The sequence below is a fragment of the Pleurodeles waltl genome, chromosome 7, assembly GCF_031143425.1.
Source record: "Pleurodeles waltl isolate 20211129_DDA chromosome 7, aPleWal1.hap1.20221129, whole genome shotgun sequence".
NCBI lineage: Eukaryota > Metazoa > Chordata > Amphibia > Caudata > Salamandridae > Pleurodeles > Pleurodeles waltl.
In genome coordinates, this window is record NC_090446.1 from 1,498,357,132 (window position 1) to 1,498,369,834 (window position 12,703).

Consider the following 12,703-nt stretch of genomic DNA (forward strand, 5'->3'; position numbering starts at 1 on the left):
TTTCATTTTTTGTTTTTGAAATGCAAAACGGGCTGCATTTAAAAAAAAAAAGAAAACTGCTTTATTTAAAAGCAGTCACAGAAATGGTGGTCTGCTGTCTCCAGCAGGCCACCATCCCTGTGAGGGCGGCCATTCCCAAGGGGGTCGCAAATTGCGACCCACCTCTTGAATATTCATGAGGTAGGGCATTTGCGACCCCCTTGAGAATCCCAAATAGTGTCATTGACACTGTGCAACATAAAGTTTTGCGACTTGCAAATTGCGAATCGCAAAACCAAACTTTAGTACATGTAGCCCTAGGTTACTTGACATGCCAGAGAGTAATAGAATGGCCAGTCTATCTGTTTTCTGTAGTGCTCGCTGCCTGTCTCGGCTGAACTTCTTATGTCTCTTTACCCAGATGCAGATGATCATGTATGACCTGAACGCCAACCTGAACTGCACTTATTTGGACTTGGATAAGAGGATTGATTCCCTGGACAAGAAACTGGATGAGCTCACACGCCTCATGTCGGAAGCAGTACAGCAGAAGAAGTCCTGCCAGGAGTCGACAGCGCAATAGAGGCAGGTATTGTAATCTTTCCCGAGAGCTTTCGACAGTGGACTAGGGCATGCCGGTGTACCATAAACAACTTACTAAATGTCCCACCTTGACCATACACTGCACCCTGCCCTTAAGACCTAATTTTAAGTGTAGTAGTTTGTTAGCCAAACCAGTGGAATAGCAGAGGCACACAGTGGTCATGGATAGACGGCTTACACTTGAGTTCCATGCCTGGGAGGAGTGGCTTTATTTTGAAAAGCGGTGAGATCCGCCTTGGGTATAAAACCATCTGTGGTAGCCTCTGTCCCTCCTGGCTTAGTCACTCATCCCTCCGAAGTCACACTACCTCATTTTGAGTCTCTGTCCATTGGCCTGTCCTTTCTTGCAAGTCCCCTTGACTCTGCCCTTCCAGCCACCATCTTCTAACCATTGAGCGTTCTGACGATGACTCCCAAAACAGACCTTAAAACCTGACTTATTTGCTGAATGTTTACTCAACAGCCAGTCAATAAATGTTTAATACATTTTGAGTAAGAGCCATAGAAATAAGTGTCCGTCTTTCATTTCTACTGTCTTCGCAGGCATCATATTAACAAGCCCACCTTTCCCTACCCTCAAAGTAGCAGACTGGGCAGATTGGCCATTCACCCTTTTAATGAAAGGTCTGTTGTTTCTCTCAAATTAAATCACTCATTTGTATAGAGCTAAACAAACAACTAAAAGAAGTGAGGCCGTAGACGTTGCTCTGTTCTTTCTCGTTTGTTCAATTTAGGCTTTGTGCTCCCAGCACTCGGGCGAAATCACGACTTCTGTCTGAAACAGTTTCATCAAACTTCCCAAAGAAGCCGAATATACTTAAAAATTTCGCTGGGATCAAAAGTGCCCTTACATCTGGTGGGGTCAAGATTTTGAGGATTTCATAGAAAAAATGGCTTTAGCCAGTCCAGAGGCCACTGCACATTTAATAAATATGTTTTAAATTCATTTATTTGGTCAGTTTTGGGAACAATATACACTGAGGGATTTGACCAGGGAATCGAATAGTTCAGTATCTTTGTGCCAGTTGCTACCAGCTGTACATGGCGAAGGTTTTTTTTCTCTAAAACAACTACTTTTGGCGCAACTAACATGCGCTGTTGGTGAAAACTAGCTGTTGGCCTGAAGAGCTATAATGATTTAAGAGCAAAGGCAAATAACATAACATATCCATTCGCCACCCGCTATTCACCAGTATTATACCAGGAATCCGTTCTGCAAGAGAAATACGGAGATGCGTTACGGCCCATCGATAAACAATGTACAAGTTCTATGAATGTTATAGTTTCTGTGGGGTACACCACTAAACACTAGGGCCCATATTTATACTTTTTTAGCGCCGCATTTGCGCCGCGCTTTGACACAAAAACGGCTCAAACTTAAAAAAATACAATTGTATTTTGCAAGTTTGCGCCTCTTTTGCGTAAAAAAATTACGCAAATGCGGTGCTAAAAAAGTATAAATATGGGCATAGCCCATATTTATACTTTTTTAGCACCACATTTGCGTTATTTTTTATGCAAAAGCGGCGCAATCTTTGCAAGTTTGCGACGCTTTTGCGTCAAAAATAAAGTAAATGTGGCTCTAAAAAAGTTTAATTATGGGCCCAAGTCTGTGCCTGCTGGATGTCCACTATGCAAAATATCTACAGATGTAGGCAGTGGTTAATTTCGAAAATAAGTGCCAAGGCCTCAGGATCCAACTGCACCTTTACCCACCCACTGCCCCTGATAATGCTGCAAAACTCCAATACCAGTGGCCTTGGCGCGCTGCTATTATTGTTTTAAGTGTATATTAAATTGCTAAAACGATGTGCAGTACTGAAAATAGAAAGACAGCGCCACCATGTGGTGGTCTGTCATATGAAAAGCGCAGGTTTTACAGAATTAAATGCCAGCACAAATAAAGCACTGAATGTAGGTATGGCGTAAATGTTCAACTGCACAGTCTTTTTTTCCCCTTAATTTCTTCACATGGAAAGCATATGTTCGATGGCATGTGTGGCTGTAGATACACATGCTTTGCATTATCCTGCCATCTAGTGTTAGGTTTGGAGTGTTGCAAGTTGTTTTTCTTCAAGAAGACTTTCGAGTCACGGGATTGAGTGGCTCCTCCTTCTCGGTGATACTGCGCATGGATATCGAGTCCTTTGTTAGGTTGTTTTTTCTCTGCCGTTGGATTCGGACGTGTTTCTTCTTGTTCCATATTCGCTCGTTTCAGGTCAAGACTCTCTTTCAGTCTTTTCTTTAGGGCAACAGTATTGTGATTTGATATTGTTTTCTAACCTTAATCTCAATCTCCTCAATCAACTCGGGTCGAGTTTTGAACGTTTTAAACTTCAGGCCTATCTCCATGTGGCGCGGAAGACCATCATAACCTAATGGAACTGACGACATTTACATTCTGCTCTCGGTTCCACGTCAAATTTCCACACACAGATCACCATCAGGAGTGTAATCTTTGTTTTTCGCCGTACCATAACGAGGCCACCTGAGATGCGAGTCAATCATTTTGGTCAAACAAAACACTTAGAGACAGACAAGCTTGAAGGTTGGAAATGGTGCACTCAGTACAGGAATATACCCCAGACATTTTCGGGGAGGAGCAGGCCCAGGAACAACCAGAACAAGAGGAGGCATTTTCTATCAAAGCCTCGGAATCAAACCTGCAGTCCGCCCTTGAGGAACAGGACATACCTGCAGCGCAACCTGTGAGTAAGGTTGCTCCTCATCCTCCTTCCACAAAAACTGCCAAAGGACCAATAGCAGAGGTCACCGGACCACCACCGCCCTCGGGCCATGGTCGGTCAGGGAAGCTCAGTTCAGTTGCCCCGCCCAGCGGCTCAGCACCGAAAGTTGGAAAAACTGTGGCTACTTCTTCCCATTCCACCTCCATGGCTTCGGTCTGAGCGAAATCATCTAAAGCGTCGGAACCGAAAACATCTGTACTGTTTACTTTGGCACCAACTGGGGTTACTACAACCATTCCTTCAGGATCTAAAAATTCCCAACGACAAAAAATGTTGGTGCCCAAAAACTCAGACCATTTCCATTCCAGAGCAAAGAGTCTCTGACCATTCTTTCAGTTCAGTGTCTCCAATTGAACCAATTTTGGAAATGATTGATGCTAAACAGCGCAAAATTCATATTGAGTCTGGCACAGGAAGAATTGCTGCTTCTTCAACAATTACTGCAAAAAAGAAACTCACATTTCAGGAGACTCTAGATAACATCACCTCCTCCTAGGAAGCCACATAGAGAAAAAACTTCTACTTCTGATGCAGTACCTTTTCTTCCACCACCACCTTCTCCATCTCCACCTCCTCCATCCCCTCATCAGTCACCTACTCTTCATACTTGAGGTGACTGCACACCACAGTGTTCACCTGTCTATTGTAGGGGGACCTAGGGGAAACCACAAGAACAGACCCCTGGGATTCATATGACATGGATCCAATTATTCAGACGACCCAGATCTTTACTCTGCTCGGGACTCCAATCCATAGGACACCACAGAGTATGAGCACGGATCAATCAGTCAAATCAATAATGCATCGTCTAGGCATGATGGTGTCACGCATTGCCGTTGTACCTCATGCTGGGCTACATATGTGTGCACTGCAACAATGTCTCTCACGTCAGTGGTCACAAGCTAAGGGTCATCTTCAGGATCTAGTGTTGAAGACCGTCCAGCTTACATCTCTCTACTCTGGTGGAATTCCACCAATCTACTCAAAGGGAGACCTTTTCAAGACCCTGTTCCCCCAAAAGTTCTCACCTCGGATGCCTCCCTCACAGGATGGGGTGCTCATCTCAACAACCTTTGAGTACAGGGTCCATGGGAACCCAGTCTCCAGACCAAGCTCATCAACTTTCTAGAGCTTCAGGTGGTGTTTCTAGCCTGGAAACCATTCCAACCTTACCTAGTGCACAAATCAGTCTTAGTTCATATGGACAACATCACAGCAGTGTACTATTTACAAAAACAAGGGGGTGGACACGATCTCTTTGATTGTCTCAACTGATACAAACAAGTTGGAAGTAGGCCCATCATCACCACAGTCACGTTAAGCAGAATATCTCCCAGGGACAGACAACAACCTCGCAGACCAGCTCAGCAGGACGCATCAACAGGTCCACGAATGGGAACTCCACCAACAGTCTTCAAAAGTACTTTTAAAAGTGGGGAACACCTCACATAGACCTGTTCGCCACAGTAAAAAACTCAAAATGCTAAAAATTCACCTTCAGGTTCCCACACCTTCAATCCAAGGGCAATGCTCTATGGATCAACTGGTCAGAGATATTCGCTTATGCTTTTCCGCCTCTCTCACTCATTCCATTTCTAGTGCGCAAACTCAAACAGACTTCTCTTAAAATGATCCTTGTAGCCCCCATATGGGCATGACGACCATGGTTTACAGCACCACTAGATCTCCTCCTGGTCTAGGAACGTCAGTTTTTTTGTCATGGTTACCCTCACTTTTTGCCTGCTATCAGTGTGCTTATGTCATAGTTGGACTCTTGCTCCTAGGTGAGACTGCTGGTTTATTGATGACAGCACTTTTTGTTTGTAGGCATATCAGACAATCCCACAAGTCACAACTGACAGCCCAACCCTCCCGACTCACAAGCAGTACCTTACCATATACTCAAACATTAAAAGGTGATTTCTGGCAGCTTTTATGCATGGACTCTAGAGTGCGACATCTCAGGAGAGTCGTGGTGGAATGGAAGTTACCCTTTTCTCACGTTGGCAATAAGTCTCAGTTACACACTGGCGTTAAAGGAGATGCAGTAAAGTTTTCAATTGGTTTATTAAAAAGACTCCAATCTACTGTAAAATGCATGAGCTGCAATGATTAGGATAATGATCAATGCAAGAAGCAAAATTGTTAAGACAAGAGTCGTGAATACAAAGACCCCCACCATCTTGCAATTACGTGAAATGTAAAATATCCCTAAGGAACTAGCATGGAGAACTTAATGTCTAACCTAAAGAGAGCTAGGTGTGATATACCTAATCTGCCAGTACTGTGTCCATGAGAAGCGCCCCCTACCCCTTGTTACCTTGGAATGATGTCTCTAGATCAGACTCTGTGGTGATGCGAAGGCTGGGTCTGCATCAAGGTAATGTACAGCATAGATGGTGTTGATAGCATCTAGTAGGAATCCCTCTGCTAACCTTGTCTGCGTGAGATGTATTTATACAGACCTTGTAAGACCCCTGACGCAGGTATGTTGCCAAACAATAGATAAAGAGGCGTGCTTGGGGCGGTAATTATATAAACAATTCCCTCGAAAAGTACATTATGTTCCTGTCACACATAAGTGGGAAAGGGACATGATGTGAATACCTATGTGTCTCACTTAACTTTGATGCTGATAGTGACGCCTTCACAGAGTGGCACTGATAACGTAAAATCAAAACATTTCACTAATTATAAATATAACAGCCATTTTGAAAGACATAATTAAATAAATAGGCTAAAACAGAGCAAGCTAAGTAGGTTAAAAGTCACTGGGTGACGTGGGGACAGGCCTGCAAGCCGGAAGGCTAAGCTAAACTCCTGATTCCTGTTAAAACTAATAGGATTGACTACAGTTAGACAGTTTTCACTGGGTTCCTGCTAACCAGGACCCCAGTGATTGTGCTTTCTCCCTCTAAATGTGGTTGCCTAGGACTTTTGTACACTCCGCAATTGGCTGGTTCCCCCTTATAAATCCTTAGTATATGGTACTTAGGTACCCAGGGCATTGGGACACCAGGGGTTCCCCATGGGCTGCAGCATGTATTGTGTCACCCGTGGGAGCCCATGGAAAATGAGTCTGCAGGCCTGCCATTGCAGCCTGTGTGAAAAGGTGCATGCACCCTCTCACCACAGGTCACTGAACCAGATCACTGTAAATCACCCCTATGGTAGGCCTTCCTAGCCCAGAGGGAAGGGTGCAGGTCCCTGTGTGTGCCCCTATGACCTCCAGTTCCATTGTACTGGACTTCGTAAGTACAGGGAAGCCATTTTTACCTGTGTACTGGATACCTGTGTCCAGCTACATAATGGTAACTTCTAACCTGGGCATGTTTGGTATCAAACATGTCAGAATCATACCCCAATACTGTTGCCAGTATTGGTTGTATGATTCTGTGCACTCTGGGGACTCCTTAGAGGACACCCCAGAATTGCTCCATCCACGTTTCAAGGTTTTTCTAAGCAGCCCGCGCTGCTGCCACCCCTCAGACAGGTTTCTGCCCTCCTACTTCTTGACCAGCTCACGAAGAGGAAGGCAGAAGAAAAGATTTCCTTTGGGAGAAGGAGGAATCACCCTCTTCCTTGGAAATAGGTGTTACAAGGATTGGAAGAGGTAGCCTCCCCAAGCCACTGGTTTGCTTTGAAGGGCACAGTTGGTGCCCTCCTTGCAAAACTGGTTTGCACCAGTCCAGGGACCCCGGGTCCCTGCTCTGGCGTGAAAGTAGACAAAGGAAAGGGGAGGACAACTCCTCTGTCCATCACCACGCCAAGGGTAATACCCAGAGCTCCTCCAGATGGCCACTCTATTCTGCCATTTTGAAACCAAGATGTGCAGAGGTCCCTGGGAGCATCTGAGTGGCCAGGTCAGGTAAATGACGCCAGAGACCCCTCCTGGTCAGCTTGCAAGGTGACCAAACCCCCTTTTAGGGCTATTTAGGGACTCCCTTGAGGGAGGGTCCCTCGATTCAATGTGCAAGACTCTATCAGGACTTCTCTGCATCGTTTACTTTGTCTTCTGGCCACTGGAACCACAACTGGACTCTTTAGGAACCAACAAGACTGCTCCTCTCGAGACAACCTCGACTTGCAACATTGTTTCTCCAGCTTCTTCCAGCAACTGTAACATTTCCCCGGCTGTGCATCCTCTGGAGTCGGCGAGACTTCAGCCTACACCATGAAGCAAGAAAAAATCTCCCTTGGAGTGAATGAGTCACTCCCCTGCATTAGCAGGCACCTACAGCAACAATGTCTGGCTGCGTGGATCTGCTATCCTCTGGAACGGCGTGGATCCTGCTTCACAGATGGTGGTCTGAGTGGTCCTCTTGGTCCTCTCTGCTCGCTATCCAACTTGGGAGACGGTAAGCCCTTGCCTCTCCTTGCAGGACAGTAACCTTGTGCACCTCGACTCTTGCAACTACCAAGGCTTGTTGTCTCCTGCTTCAAGTGATCTTCAAGCTCTGAGTAGCCCTGGCCCCCAACACTTCATCCTGCCAAGCACAGTCTCCTCTTTGCTGATCCAGCAACGTGGGACTCCTCTCGAGGTATGCTGATTGGGCCTCACTGCGACTCACTGTGTCTGCTGCCACCCCGAACTCTCCTCCAAGGGTTGAGTTTCCTGGACCTTCCTGGTCCTCTTCAGTCTTGCAACTCTTCTTTTGCTCCTCTTGCATTTGCCAAGGTTTGTTGGTGGTTCTTCTACACTACTGACCAACTGCGACCCGAAAACCGACGTGGGACACCATCTGTACTGCTCCAAGGACTCCTCCTCAGCTCCCGGTTCCACAGCTGTTCTTCTTCCCTGGTCGACCCGGATCTTCATTGACAGAAGAGTGGGCAGTAGCTCCTGACCCACTGGATGCTCCATCGTGGACTGGACTGTATCCCCTTTTTTTGCAGGTCATCTTCTACCGGAATCCACCTTTGGTTTCTACTAGACTGGTCCTGATCTTGCACTATCCTTTTCCTAAGTCCTCTTGTTAAGGGTTGGCAAGTACTTTTAATTGCCAAGTCAAAGTGGCAGTGAAACTGCACACACGGGCCTTGCAGTGGCATGTCTGAGACATGTTTAAGGGGCTACTTATGTGGGTTCCACAATCAGTGCTGCAGGCCCACTAGTAGCATTTAATTTCCAGGCCATGGGCAGATGTAGTGCACTTTACTACGGACTTATAAGTAAATCAAATATGCCAGTTGGGGGTGAACCATTGTTACCATGTTTAAGGGAGAGAGCATATGCACTTTAGCACTGGTTAGGAGTGCTAAAGTGTGCACAGTCCTAAAACCAGTAAAAAATTTCAGAAAAGTGGAGGGAGGCAGACAAAAAGTTGGGGGATGACCACCCTACGGCTGTCAGGTCTAACACTCTTTTACTGAAATTCACCTTTGGTTTCTTCTTGTCTGGCCCTGTGTTGGTACAGTGCTTTTTCCAAGTCCTCCTGTTAGTCCTTTGGAAGACCAGGTACTTTCCTCTGCTCCCCTGGTCGCGGGGGGTCACTCTGTTACTCACCTCTTGGGGTTCCTAGTTCCTCCATCTCCCCTCTAACAACTTCACATCCTTGGGTGGGGGACTGCATCTTGCACTCCCCTTTCCACACTTCTTTCCAAAACCCAACTCATTGGCAGAAAGAGCACTCCACACCTTAGATGTTAAGAGCGCTCATGTATTACATTGACAGGGCTAAACACTTTAATCAATCAATCAGGAATTTGTAGAGCGCACTACTCACCCATGAGGGTCTCAAGGTGCTGAGGAGGTGGGGGGAGAAGGGGAAGGGAAGGTGCTGCTACTGCTCGAACAGCAAGGACTTGAGAAGTTTCCTGAAGGTAAGGAGGTCTTTGGTCTGGCGCAGGTGGGTGGGAAGAGTGTTCCACGTTTTGGCTGCGAGGTGTGAAAATGATCTACCACCGGTTGTAGTTCTGTGGACGCCTGGGACGGTTGCGAGGGTGAGGTCGGCGGAGTGGAGATGCCGGGTCGGGTGTAGAAGGAGAGCTGTCTATTGAGGTATTCTGGTCCGGTGTTGTGCAGTGCTTTGTGAGCGTGGGTGAGGAGTTTGAAGGTGATTCTCCTGTTGACTGGGAGCCAGTGCAGGTTTCTCAGGTGGTCTGTGATGTGGCTGTAGATGTCCAGGATGAGGCGTGTGGAGGCGTTCTGGATGCGTTGCAGCCTCTTCTGCAGTTTGGCCGTGGTTCCTGGGTGGAGGGTATTGCCGTAGTCCAGTTTCCTGCTTATGAGGGCTTGGGTAAATGTTCCACTGGTTTCGGTGGGTATACATTTGTAGATCTTTCGGAGCATGCGGAGGGTGTTGAAGCAGGAGGAGGAGATGGCGTTGACTTGCTGAGTCATAGATAATAAGGAGTCCAAGATTATTCCTAGGTTGCGTGCGTGGTCGGTGGGAGTTGGAGCGGCTCTGAGAGTGGTAGGCCACCAGGAGTCATCCCATGTGGAGGGGTTGGAGCCGAAGATGAGGACTTCCCTCTTGAGTTTGAGGCGTCTGCTGTTCATCCATTCGGCGATGGCCTTCATTCCTTCGTGGAGGTTAATCTTGGCGGAGTCCTTGGTGAGGGAAAGGATCAGATGGGTGTCGTTGGCATATGAGATGATGTTGTGGGATCGGGCAATGTTAGCAAGCGGGCCATGTAGATGTTGAAGAGGGTCGGGCTGAGGGATGAACCCTAGGGTACACCGCAGATGATTTCAGTGGCCTCCAAGCGGAATGGGGGAGGCGGACTCTCTGGGTTCTGCCGGTGAGGAAGGAGGTGACCCAGTCCAGGGCTCTGTCGCGTATTCCTGTATTGCCGAGTCGTGAGCGTAGAGTGTGGTGGCAGACGGTGTCAAACGTGGTTTTGCCGTTGTCCACTATGGTTCTGATGTCACCGGTGGCGGCGATGAGGGCGGTTTCGGTACTGTGGTTGTTGCAGAATATGGATTGGGAAGGGTCCAGGGTGCAGTTCTCCTCGAGGAAACGGGTCAGTTGTCTGTTGTCAGCCTTCTCAACGACTTTTGCCGGGAAGAGGAGCAAGGAGATAGGCCGGAAGTTCTTGAGGTCCTTTGGGTCCATCTTAGGTTGGTTGAGGAGGGCGTTGATCGTGGCATGTTTCCAGCTCTCCGGGAAGGTGGTGAACTTGAAGGAGCTGTTGATGATCTTTGTAGTTGGGGTGCGATGACTGAGCTTGCTTTGTTGAGGATGTGGTGAGGGCAGGGGTCAGATGGAGACAGGAAAACAAAACAGCTTTTTGTGGCTTTTCAGCCCCTCACAAAGACAAACCCATTATAAAAAATAGCATAGCAAGGTGGATCATAAAATGCATACAGATAAGTTATGCTAAAGCCAAAAGAGAAATAACACTTACTCCTAGAGCACACTCCACAAGGAAAAAAGGTGCCACTCTGGCTTTTTCAGGGAACATTCCCCTAGCAGGAATATGTAAAGCAGCTACTTGGTCTACACTGCATACATTTACAAAACACTACTGTGTAGACATACATGCCTGTCAACATGTTAGTGTAGGACAGGCAGTACTAAGCACACTTTTCCAAACAAATGCAACTCCCACAGGATAGCCACCGCATTTCTAGGAGGGACTGCTTTAAAGTCAATGCAAATCATGTTTATCTACAGCCACACATGCCGTGGAACGGAAAATGTTACTTACAAGTAGACATCTTTTCGTGGCATGTAGTGCTGTAGATTCACATGTGCCCTCCCTCCTCCCTGGAAACTTGTGGCTGTTGCAGTTATCTTTTATTTGTATATAGTTGTATATATTTATTTACACTCGCATGGACATATTCTTTTCTATACTTCTCTCATACTCTATCTCACACCCACCTACTGGAAAACAACCTAACAAGAACTTGATGCTCATGCGCGGTATCACTGAGAAGGAGGAACCACTCTATCCCGTGACTCGAAAGACTTCTCGAAGAAAAACAACTTGTAACACTCTGAGCCCAATACTACATGGCAGGATAATGCAAAGCACGTGAATCTACAGCACTACATGCCAGGAACAGATTATAAACTGATAATTAACATTTTCCTTCCAGGTGGTGAATTAGCTTTATGTGATCACTCTAAGTAGTGATGCATGTACGCTAGCACTTAGTACTGACTACGGATGGGCTGAACTCACAGAATTCCAATACACTGAATTCCGAAGAGTTACATAAGACTCTGCAAGATGCTGCAGATTTCCAGCAATGGGAGGAAACGGGCATGTTGTGCTGCTCGCGCTGTGATTTTGTGCTGGTAGCACATTCTGCACTGAAAAATCAGCACGAACACCACCACTCGGTGCACCAGAGGGCGCAATTACTCAAGTTGATTTTGCTGTTTCTCAAGTAGATTTTCTACTTGAGCACAAATGCTTGCAAACGCCTGCCTTACAAAAATCTTGCCAAATGTGTTTTTAGCAACTGGAAATTATGCTAGGGGCACCAAATCTTGCTTGCGGTTGCCAATTTAGCATTCTGGAGCCTCACATGAGAAAAAAATTCCACCACACGGTGTTTGGCGAATCTTGCCTGGAACTCCGTGTTACAAGAGTAACGCAAAGTCTCCAAAATCCACCAATTCCGCGGGCGGGAAGGAATATTCCGCCCTACCTTAGTGCTGACGCTGGGAGACACAGGCTTCTGACAGTCTTTATCAAAAATGTCTAGGGTATATGTTTAGGGTCTTATGAACGGGCCATTCAGACCATCAGAATCCCAAACCTGGCAGTCTACAATGAAAGCATGAATCCCACTGGGCCAACAAGTGAAACCAGAACACTAACACATGCGATCCAGGTACCAACCAGAGAGCCTGAAACAGTGCGTGCACAAACTCCTGCGCTCCTCAGTCTCCTGCCACTAACCCACTCGCCCTCCTTCACCAGCAGATCTCTGCACAAATGTGTTCTACCCTCATTCCAAAGCCTCGGGCCATTGTGCACAGAATAAAGAAATTTCTAGCTATCGCGTCAAGAATTTGCAATTCTATTAAGGACACGGAGGCGAGGATTATGCTTCTCTTTCTTTACTGAATGAAAACACAGCAGCCAAAGAGTTAAAACATTAAAACTACAACTCCCATAAACATTTGTAGTCCAGACTGCCCAATCCCAGGCAAGCCTCAGCTATAAGTGTCACCATAACAACGGAACTTCCTCTTTCTTTGCGAAGACGAACCAACTTCCGATCATAAACTCGCAGCGGACCATGAAGATGAAAACGAAAAACTTCCAGGTAATAGCACACCGACCTCCAGGATAAAAGACACTCACTCGCCTTTAGCAACTGCTCCTAAAGAAAAAGAACAAACCAGTAGTGCTCTCGGAAATCCAAAAGTGTCAAGGGAGGGAAATACATTAAACATATATTATTGTCACAA

General features: G+C 46.6%; 1 protein-coding gene across 2 annotated transcripts in view; it reads left to right on the top strand.

Annotated features, from left to right (window-relative positions):
- Positions 1-12,703, top strand: part of KCNN4 (potassium calcium-activated channel subfamily N member 4) — a 564,485-nt gene that overhangs the window by 488,388 nt on the left and 63,394 nt on the right. Inside the window, exon 8 of one of the 2 annotated variants that reach the window (XM_069201258.1) lies at positions 401-568. In XM_069201258.1, the coding sequence (XP_069057359.1) occupies positions 401-562 (162 nt within the window). In that variant the 3' untranslated portion in view covers positions 563-568. The remainder of the gene's footprint in view (positions 1-400; positions 569-12,703) is intronic. The other variant, XM_069201257.1, reaches the window with a different exon arrangement.